Genomic DNA, 10,518 nt, shown 5'->3' with positions numbered 1-10,518 from the left:
ATGCACACGCACACAAAAATAAATAAAATATAATTTAAAAGTATTTTAAAAGAACCATTTCTGTAAAATTAAATTGAAGATGAGAACTTTTTTTTTCAAATGGAAAAAAAAAACCCTACCAACCTTGTCTGAAAATGAAAACTAAAGGGGCGGAGCTACAGCTCAGGGGTGGAGTGAGTTCTTGCCTGCCATGCTCAGGGACCTAGGTTCAATTCCCATCACCAGGGGGAAAAATTATTGCTTGAGTGTGCACTTGTAGACACAGACAGACAGACAGATACACACACACACACACACACAGAGCAAACAGCCCAAACACTGCCCCCACTTGTCCTAATGACAAACCATTACAAGTCACCAGGAAATATTTATTGAGCACCTGCTTCGGGACGTGGTCCCTGCTCTTCGGAGGTTTACACTCTGAGTGGAAACAGGGAAGAGGCCAAAATACATGTTCGGGAGGGTGGGGGGGCAGCGAAGGGCAAACAGTCCAGACCAGAATGTTACAGAAACAGAGGTGTCTGGGGTCAGACCCAGTAAGTGCTTTGGCAGGGATTCAGTCCTGGGGAAGGGTCACTCATGGCTCTCAGTCTCCTGTTAGGCTTGCTTAGCCCTCCAGGCACCATCCTGGCCTGGCTCCTTGTACGTCTGCCACGCAAAGGACTGAGAAATGGGAGGGGTCGCTGATGACTTCAGCCGCTAGGGTCCCCACCACACACTGGTACCGCAGGGATGCTCACTGCTCTGGGAGGCGTATCTCACCACCAGGGACCCACCCTCGAACCACGAGGGGGGGTGGCTGTCACTGGAGTTGCCCGAGGTAGAACCAGGGAACCCCATTTAGTGTACCCCTTCCCTTCCAGGTGCCCAGAGATGCCTCCTGCTTACCTGGGGGTATTGGGGGGGAGGGTCTGGAGAGGGGACAGCAGCGGAGTGCCAGGCGAACCCTCAAAAATAGAGGGGCAGCTGGCAGAGGGACTCACAGGGGAGGCAGGCTCCCCAGGGGTGGCAAAAGGGACCCAGAGTGGGGGGCATTTCCTGTCTTCACAGGGCTGAGCGAGTGTCGAGGGTCAGGACACTACAGTTGGGTCCTAACCAGGGTAAGCCTCATCCCTGTTCTAAGCTGTGATCACTTGACTGTCACCCTGGCCAGCCTTAGAGGTGACAAGGAGACCCCAAAGTCCCACTCAGTTGGACCCCCTTCAAAGTGCTATTCAGGCCTGAGGATCACCCCCATGAGACAGGTGGAAGGAACCAGGCCATTTAGGGAAAGTATCATCACCCAGATAGGGGGTGGGGGTGGGGAGGGGGTAGCTGGCATGAAGCCAGTCCGACCTTCCCTCCAGGATAGGGAACAGAGTTTGGGTTCAGAAGGGCTTAAATAACAGTCTACATAATAAAAATCCCCAGCACTAAGGGGTCTACTATCCTACCACTTTAGTTCTTTTAAATAACGCTAAGGTTGGAGGCTGGGGGGGAGGACAGGCAGAGTATATACAGAAGTTTAAATTAAAACACAAATAATAATTAAGACACACAGAGTGAAGGAAGGCCTAAGGCAGAAGGTGGGGAAGGGGCCTCCTGGCCCACTGCAGAAGAAGGCGAGGCCTCCTGGGCGCACATCAGGGCTTCCTCTTGCAAAAGACCAGCCGGCGTTTCGAATGATAGAAATCTGTGCGGAGAGAACAAACGTCAGGCCAGAGGCAGCGGGGTAAGGACACCCTTCCCCAGAGTCAAAGGGACATGTGGCTACGCTGGGGAAGGTGGGGGGGGGGGGACCCAGGGCACTGCCCCTCCCTACAGCCAGAGGGCTGCCTCTGTCTGCCTGGATCAAAACTCGAGGGTGTTAGATCCCCTAGAGCTGGAGTTATGGGAGGTTGTGAGCCATCCCACGGGGTGCTGGGAAGCGAACTCAGGCTCTCCGCTCTTATCTGCCGAGCCACCTCAGCAGTACTGAGGGGTGGAACCTATGGTGTGGCTCTGTTGCCAAGGCACGCCCCCCAGCGCTTCCCCTAGTAGGTTCTAGGCCAGTGCTTGACTGGCAAACCCCACGCTAGCCTGGACCTTCCTGTCAATGCAGAGAACATGCCCGGATCTTGTGAATGCCATCAACACCTCTCAGCCATGGTTCCCTCACCTTCGGAAGCAAGGCAAGAATGGCTTGGTGCTGGGGAATGGCTGGGATGCTCTCTGCAAAGGCTTTGATCTTTGTTACCAAGAGCTCCGAGTAAGATCAGTACCCGATCCATATCAGCAAATTGGGCTTGGCTGCAGGCTTGTGTGACCCTCAAGCCCCCCCCCCCTCCAGCTCCCCTGCAGGATCCTTCCTCCCTGTACCTGTCCTTACCTGTCAGGCTGGTCTGCCTCCGTTTCCGGCCCTGAGAGGTTCCGGGCCCACCCGGGGAGTCCTCAGGCCGCTCAGGGGCGTGAGGCATCAGAGTGCAGGACAGAGACAGAGCCACGTGCTCCTCCGGAGCTGACCCCTGCAGCAGGGCAGAGGAGGTGCTGGGCCGCTTGTCTCCTCCCAGGTCGGCACGGCCACGGGACCCGGGGCTCAGGTAGAGCTTGGGCAGCCCCAGGTCCCGAACGCGCTCCCAGGCGTAGTTGCCCTCCAGCGGCGTCTCGGTGACGAAGTCGAAGTTCCAACGTTCCCGGGCCTCCTGGAGGCAGCTGGCCATGAGCGCATCACAATCACGGCTCAACTGCTCGCTGTCCACGGGACCGAAGAGACGGCGGCACACCTTGCTCCTGTGTGGGTCGGGTCGGCCATCATGGGCGTCGGACATGGTGGTGCCTGTGGCTGCAACACAAGAAGACCCAGGTCACTATGGAAACCGCACCACAAGTCACAATCTTCCTGCTCCCTCTCCACCACCTTGTAGAACCCCGCCGCACCAAGACACCCAAAGTGGGTGTTGAGTTCAGCCAGCCCTGCGCCTCAAGGTCACAGCTGATGTCCACAGAGGCCAATACATTGCAGAAGTGTGTGTGTGTGGGGGGGGGTCACAGTCCTGTTTACACCAGGGCTACTATCAGCTAAAATCAATGTCTTGTGCTAAAGTGTCCTTGGGTGTGAACACCCCAAATACGTGTGAATTGCCAAGGTCCACTGGTTTCCCAAACACACCCCACACCCCCACACCACTGGCAGCTGGGCCAGGCCTCAGTCCCCTGTCCTGCTGCCCTTTGGGGGGTAATTCCCTCCAGCCAATCGAAAGTGCCCTGGACTTCGGGATAAGACACACATAGACTGGAGCTGCTACTTGGCACCACAGTTAAAAGGTGACTCAGTGTCTCTGGCCTCAGTTTTTTAGCCCGCGTAGCTGTGGCAGCATCTCGGGGAGCTGGCAAGGTGGCTGGAAAGGGGGTGGGGGGGACATTGGAGTCAGCCTGCCTGGATCAGAATCAAGGCTTTGCTGGGTGACCCCCAAATGTGTACCTTAACATCTCTGGGCTCTGTTTGAGGACAGATACGAGGATGCTCTAAATTAGTGTAGGCGACCCTGGGAAATGGAATCTGTGGCATGCCTGCCTCTCTGGCCCCGTTCTGACAGAGCCACCTCCTCACCCCTCCCCAGCACCTCCTCACCCCTCCCCAGCACCTCCTCCTCCAGACCGGCAGCCGACAGGTGCTACCCGTGGAGGTGTTATCTAGGGTGCCAGGAGGCAGTAGCCTCGGGGAGAGGAGAGGCTGAAGGGGTAGCGTAGGGCTCCATCCCTCTCCCAGGCTAAGCCACATCCTGCCAGGCTGATGTATAATCTGCAGTCTAGACACCTCCTAGACCTGCCTACCGCCTGTGCCCAAGGAACCCGTTTTACAGGCACAGAAAAAGCATAGGTGGCTGGTTCAGGGAGCAAGGGATACCGGAGGGGCCCAGGCCGCTCCTGCCGGCTCTGGCCCGGCTCCAATGCCAGGGGATGCAGGTCGTAAGGAGGGACAGAGTTCTCCTGGGCACCAGTCCAGCCCTCCAGTCTTTGAGCTTGCAAGGTCTGCCCAGTAGCTTCCTCGGCTCTCACCACACACACCCTCAGCTCCTCAGGATGAGTTTGCCCGATTGCCGCACTCAGATCAGAATAAGGCAGGAAGCCAGAAGAGATAAAGAGACCCACCCGCGAGCCGGGCGGTGGTGGCGCACGCCTTTAATCCCAGCACTCGGGAGGCAGAGCCAGGCGGATCTCTGTGAGTTCGAGGCCAGCCTGGGCTACCAAGTGAGTTCCAGGAAAGGCGCAAAGCTACACAGAGAAACCCTGTCTCGAAAAACCAAAAAAAAAAAAAAAAAAAAAAAAAAAAAAAAAAAAAAAAGAGACCCACCCGCAAGGGTCTGGGGCTCAGATGGTAAACCCTGTGCCTACCTAGCAAACAAGACGCTCAGTAAAGCTGGGTGTGGTGGCACACCCCTGTAATCACAGCAATTCGGAGGTAGAGGCAGAGAAAGCAGAGTTTCAGGTTCAGCCTTGGCTACTACATAGGGAATGAGGCCAGCACTGTAGGCTAGAGACTCTTTCAAAATATAAATAAGTAAAATGCAACCCCTCCCCAAAACACAGGATCACAGCACTTGGGAGGCAGAGGCAAGAGGATCTCCGTGAGTTCAAGGCCAGCCTGGGCTACATAGTGAGACCCCCGATCTCAAAAAAAAAAAAGCAAATAAACAAAACACAGGACTAAGACAGATGTGCACCGTCCCTGAAAGGGGTTGTGTGGTGCTGTGGAAAGAACCTCAGATAGCGTCTGCCTACAGGGAGGATTCGGGGTATATTTACATTTTTTAGTGCAAGGGCTGCTCTAAGCGGTTTACAACTGCCAGTCTTCCTAAAGCACGGCCATCTTCATTAGTTCCCTGAACTCACAGTCATCCTCCTGCCTCAGCCTCCCCTGGGATTGCAAATGTGAGCCACCGCACCTATTGTTAACAGACCGCACTATCGCTTCCTTTTTGGGCAGAGCTAACCAAGGCACAGAAGTTAAATAAGGTCACACGTGGCATAGCCAGCATTTGAACCCACATCCATTGGCTCTAGTATTGAACCGGTCTCCCTTCTTCTCATTCTGAGGGTCATAACGAGAGAACGAGCGAGCAAGAGAGCGTGACCTAGAGAGACCGAAAGATGAGCGGAGACAGGGCTTATTTCCCCAGACAAACGGCGTCCAAGCCCGAGTTTGGTGCCCTTCGCCAGAGGGTAACTCTTGGGGGCCAGACAGGGGAAAGACAGAGCACCAATGGCCTCGGTGCTCCACAGGCCCGAGGAAAAACACAGCTAGCGCTCTGTCGAGACTCTGGAGAGTCCCCAGCTTCCAGGAGCCCCAGAAAGAGCCGGAACCCCTACAGGGGCACGCTCCCCACGTTGGCTCTCAAGGGCCACGCCTCCCACCAAGTCCGCTCGCACACCCAGTTCAAAGCCACTTCTATCATAAGCCCTCATTTACCGAGGCAACGCCTTCCTTCGCTGGCCACCGTGCATATTTTAATTCCCTAAACCCAATCCAGGCCTCCCTTTAAGCCGCGGTGGGGGGTGGGGGTGGGGGTGGCAGCAGCGGGTGGCACCACCCGCGGACCCGCGCACGGCCCGCCTTGCGCCTCCCACCGCGGCCCGGAGGGGGCGCTGCGCTCCCGGGAAATGGCGCGCGGTGGGCGGCGCGTGGGCCGAGCAAGGCGTGGTGAGTCAGTTTCCTGCCCGGCGCTGCCCGCCCGCCAAAACTGGATGGGCACCGGAGCTGCACGTCACCCTGGGGTGGGGAGGGGAGAGGAAAGGAGGGGGATCCTGGGCCGCAAAACACGTCACGATGAGCCCGGACTTCCTAAAGTCCCGCCTATGTTGGGAAAGCAGCGCGCGCGCGCGCACAGACAAACACACACGCACACACACACCAGCGAGCGAGCGAGCGAGAGAGAGAGAGCGAGAGAGAGAGAGCGAGAGAGAGAGAGAGAGAGAGAGAGAGAGAGAGAGAGAGAGAGAGAGAGAGAGAGAGAGAGAGAGAGAGAGAGAGAGAGAGAGAGAGAGAGAAGAAAGTGCTCTTAGCTCCGGCCCCCTCCACCTTGATCTCCACACCCAAGGCACGCGATGAGTCAGATCCCTGGAAAATAAAAATAGATGAGGGCGAGGACAACAAAAACCGCTCGAGTGTCCTCGCTGAAACGCGATGTGGAGGAATGGGAAGAGAGGAAGCTGCCAGCGCGCCCCCCAATGCCAAACCCAAGCCCGAGTCTTTACCGCAGGACCAGGGCAAGTGTGGCCCTGGTCCCCAGGGGCTCCAAGTAGGGTGGATGCGCCCGGCCCAGTCACCTTCCTACACCGGGTGTGGACTGGGTCGGGGTGCCCCCCAGGCCCCGGGGCGTCTGATATTATACGGCATCACGTAAGCCTCTCTCCGCGGGGATCCCCGTGGCTCTGCAGTGCGGGCTCCTCTCGCGCCCCAGGAGCCCCGCGGCCACTGGTCCCCGTCGTGGTGGGCGCGGTGGGTGGGACCCTTTGCGCTTCCCGGACTGGCAGTGTAGACGGGGCCCGCCCAAGCTCCCTGTCCCCGAGGGCGCGCCACCGATCGGGGACCGGACACCGCGTCCAGGACCTCCCCGTGTCCCGGGTTCCCTAGGAACATACTGTGCCCGCCAAATAGGTCACTGTGCCGCGCGGGGGAGGGGACAGGGGCGGGGACCAGGCTCTGCCCGGGCAGGGCAGGGGGCTTCTGGGCTGCCACTGATCCATCCCCAGCTGGGGCGCGGTTCTGATCTCAATCCGGTGCCCGGGGTCTCCTTGTCACAATGAGTCACCTCCTCGCCTGTCCTCCAGGACGTGCCCAGGCACGTTCCCGAGGGCGGAGGACACAGCCCGCGCTGACCTCAGCGCCCAGCCGAGTAGTGGCTACGGCGGAGGAAGACACCTGGACCACACCGACCCGGGACCGGGCGGCACCCGTGGGATCGGAGAACCGCTCTGCGCCGGACCCCAGAGGCACTCCCCGCAGCTTGTCCCCGCCGCCCCGGGCCTCTCTCGGGACATCGGCTTCGTTCTCACGCCTTTGGCGAGCCACACACCGGCAGCAAGAAGCGAGCTCCGAGGAGCAGGTCCCCGTCTGCCATGGCCCGGGTCCTGGGATTCGTCCGGTATGCCGAGTTTGCGACACAGTCTGACCCTCGCCACACTCCAATATACCAAGCCGGTGGCCACCACGGACGCGCTCAGACCCACACCCGTCATCCACCTGCCGCGAACACACCTGTGAATCTGGCGGGCACACACAGACACACACACCAGTGGCACACCCATCGCCGCATACAACCGCACACAAACACTTCTAGGGACCTGTGGGGCTCAGCGCAGAGCTGTCCCCGGGGAACCACTGCTCCCTGCCGCGACGCCCTCACCTCCGAGTGTCTGGATATCGCGGTGGATCTGCGCCTGGCTCCGATCCTCCTCTCTCGACTGTGGCAGCGGCGGCTCACACCTCTCGGCTGGTGCGCTTGGCTTCGCGCAGCATTCTTATAGCATCGGTCCGGCCCCGCCCCGGCCCGCCTCGGAGGCAGGACCAGCCGCTGCTCCCACATCCCCGGGACGCGCTGGCCCGCCCTCCCCTCCGGGAATCGGAGCCCGCGCCTGACGAGGCTCCAGACAGCCCGAACCCCGCGCTCGCGCGCGCGCGGCAAGAGGGCGCGCCCTCCCCTCCCCCCACACCTGGCTGTTTGCTGGTCACGTACCCCAACCAGCATCTATGAACAGCACTACTGTTACGGCTGAGCGTTTACGGGTCTGCCCCTGACCAACTCTGGGAAGGATTTAGATGATGTTAGTGAATAAAAACCTGGGAATGGGGAGGTGGGTCAGTAGGTACAGTGCTTGCCTGGCTTGCTGGAAGCCCTAGCTAGGTTGGATCCCCAGTACCCCATAAAGTAAGAGTGAGGGTCCACGTCTGTAATTACAGCTCTGGGGAGGTGGACAGGAGGATCAGGAGTTCAAGGTCATTGTTGACAGCTACTTAACCAGACGGAGAGCAGCCTGAGACGACACTGTTTCAAAGATAGATAGATAGATAGATAGATAGATAGATAGATAGATACATACATACATGGATAGATACATAGATACATAAATAGATAAATGTCCAAGTTGAGTGTAATGGCAAAGGACTGGAATCAGCCTGGGCTATACAGTGAGACCTTCTCAAAACAACAAAATGGATGAATGATAAAAATGATGAGACTTTCTTTGAAATTCCCAGGAATCCCCCCTATTCCTGGAGATCTTCCCTCAGTGGGCCCCCTTTTCCAGAAGCACCTGAGGCACCCAGACACCCCAACAGAGCATCTTTGGGCTCCGAACCCGATCTTATCCTCTCAGAGATGAGGAAAAGCGGGCCCACAGGAGTAAAGGATGCCAAGCTTTTGATGTCAACTGCCTCAGAAAGGGAGGAAATTGAGTCCAGTTCTCAGAAAGAGGCAATGGTTACCAGGGAAAACAGCGGCCCTCCCTCCCTCCCTCTCGCCTCTGCAGAAGGCAGTGTGTGAACATTCTTTCTTCACACGGCCAACACATACCGCAACGGGGAAACTAAGGCTCAGAGAGGCCCAAGACCTGATTCAGACCACACAGCCAAGAAATGGCTCCTGCCTGGTCTCTGGGGTGCTACCCAGAGCTCTCTGCTTTCTGCCGTCTATTTCTGGGTCCAAGATGAGGAAACTGCCCAATACCCTTCAGTTCCAGACAGTTCGCAGAGACGACATTGATAAAGCACAATTCTAGAAAGATCTTCAATGCTCCTGATAGACCAGAAGTGAATGTTATCAGTTCCCAACCCCCCCCCCGCCCCTGTTTTATTTTGCTTCCTAATCAGTTTTATTTTACTCTGTTTGGGGGTTCTGAGACAGTGTCTTGCTACGTAGCCCAAGGTGGTCTCAAACCCAAGGCAATTCTCCGGCCTTAACCTCCTTCCTGAGAACTGAGGCTATAGGTCTGAGCCACCCTACCCAGCTGTTGGGGGTTTTCTTCAGACAGTCTTATTATGTGGTCCAGCCTGGCCACACGGGATGTTTAGCAAGACCCCCATCTCAGCCGGCCATGGTGATACATATCTGTAATCCCAGCACTTGAGAGACAGGGAGATTTGGAGCTCAAAGGCCAGCCTGCGAAACATGAGACCCCCACCTCAACCAATCAGAGAGAGCTGGAGATGTAGCTCAGTTGGTAGAGTTCGATCCCCAGGACATGGTGGCATGAGTCTGTAATCCAAGCCAAGGAGGTTCAGGAGAATCAGTAATTCATCAGGGCCATCCAACATAGCAAGTCTGAGGCTGGCCTTAGTTACAAGAGACCCTGCCTCAAAAAAACAAAACCAGACCCCTCTCTCAAAACAAATGAACAGAAACAAAAAATTCTAATGCAGAGAACAGAGCTTTAATCTCCACAGAAATCTCAGTTAAAAGAATAGAATGCTGCTTTGGAGTAGCTGTGCGCTCCCACATCTGCTCCTAGATGCTGGAAATCACTGCCCAGACATGCCCCGTCTTCCTCTTCTGATTTAGCTGACCTAAGGAGGACAGGCCTCCTCCTCTGTGGTGGGGGTTGGAAGTCTGAGAAGGGCGTGGGGCACCCTTCCCACCCCCTGGACAGCCTGGCTCTGGATAGAAGCCAGGACTAGAATCAGTCCTCAGGACCACTGCCACAAAATCCCAGCTCCTGAACCATCCCCTTCCTGTACCCAGGTGGTCCCAGAGCTGGGCTGTCATGGGCCAGCACAGGACATCCAACTGCTCAAATCCCTTTGGCCTCCCGGGCATTTCAGATAGACGTGACATTGTCTGTCTGTTTACTTTGGGAGAAAACAGTTTTAATAAAGGCTTGTAGTGAATTGCTGAGCGCTGTGACCTCCTGTGCCTTTGTCCTGTTGACGTTGGGGAGATTTTTAAAATAACTTCTGGCTTCCCGGAGGAGCACCACAAAAGTACTCAACAAATATTTATTAAGTCTAGGACTGCTCGGGCTTTCTAACAAACAGGCTTAGCCTTGTACTTGAATGTATAGTCAGGCACAGGGTTGGAGGACCCCTTCATCCCCTAAAAGGACAAAGGGGCAAAGTCACATGCACAGAACCTGACCCCTGGGCACACACAGACACATGCACAAAAAGCATTCTTCACCCGATACATGCCATGAGATACATGCCATCTTATAGTCTGCTGCCAGGAACTCAGACTTTCAAGGCGGGGCATCCCCAGGCTATCTGGGGGCTCTGTCTCCTTCCATGCCCTTCCTCAGCCCACAGTAGGTGGTGTGTGCCATCTGTGTCCCCACCTCCCTGCGTGAAGCAGCCCCACCTCTCCGGTTCCAGGGCTGGACATGTCAAGACATGTTCCTGAAGGCCAGAAAGCTAGTCCCGACCCACCACAGCCTGCTGCTCAGATTTGTTGCCGGTCTCAGGGAGAGGACAGCCAGGGATACACCCTTGCAGGACCCTCTGGGACTCGTAGAAAGGAAACGTGAGGCTAAGGCTGAGAGAGGATGTAAGGAAGGTTTCATGTTAGCTGC

The 10,518-nt window shown here is 56.6% G+C and overlaps 1 protein-coding gene across 1 annotated transcript; it reads right to left on the bottom strand.

The window, feature by feature from the left end:
• Positions 1-347: 347 nt before the first annotated feature.
• Positions 348-7,471, bottom strand: Cdkn1a (cyclin dependent kinase inhibitor 1A). The gene is made up of 3 exons (XM_028888427.2): positions 7,365-7,471; positions 2,348-2,800; positions 348-1,672 (listed from the first exon to the last, which is right to left on the bottom strand). Exons 2-3 carry the CDS (start codon positions 2,784-2,786, stop codon positions 1,623-1,625), a joined length of 489 nt encoding a protein of 162 aa, XP_028744260.1. The 5' UTR covers positions 2,787-2,800; positions 7,365-7,471; the 3' UTR covers positions 348-1,622.
• Positions 7,472-10,518: the final 3,047 nt, after the last annotated feature.

This window comes from Peromyscus leucopus, chromosome 16_21, assembly GCF_004664715.2.
Source record: "Peromyscus leucopus breed LL Stock chromosome 16_21, UCI_PerLeu_2.1, whole genome shotgun sequence".
Classification (NCBI taxonomy): Eukaryota; Metazoa; Chordata; class Mammalia; order Rodentia; family Cricetidae; genus Peromyscus; species Peromyscus leucopus.
Note: the sequence above shows the minus strand (reverse complement) of the source record. Positions and strands in the feature narration are given on the sequence as shown.

Excerpts from the sequence above, each read along its gene's own strand:
- Cdkn1a (XM_028888427.2), bottom strand. The coding sequence starts at position 2,786 with ATGTCCGACGCCCATGATGGCCGACCCGACCCACACAGGAGCAAGGTG. Across the intron at positions 1,673-2,347 it reads GAGGCAGACCAGCCTGACAG|ATTTCTATCATTCGAAACGC; the intron begins GTAAGGACAGGT and ends CTCTCCGCACAG.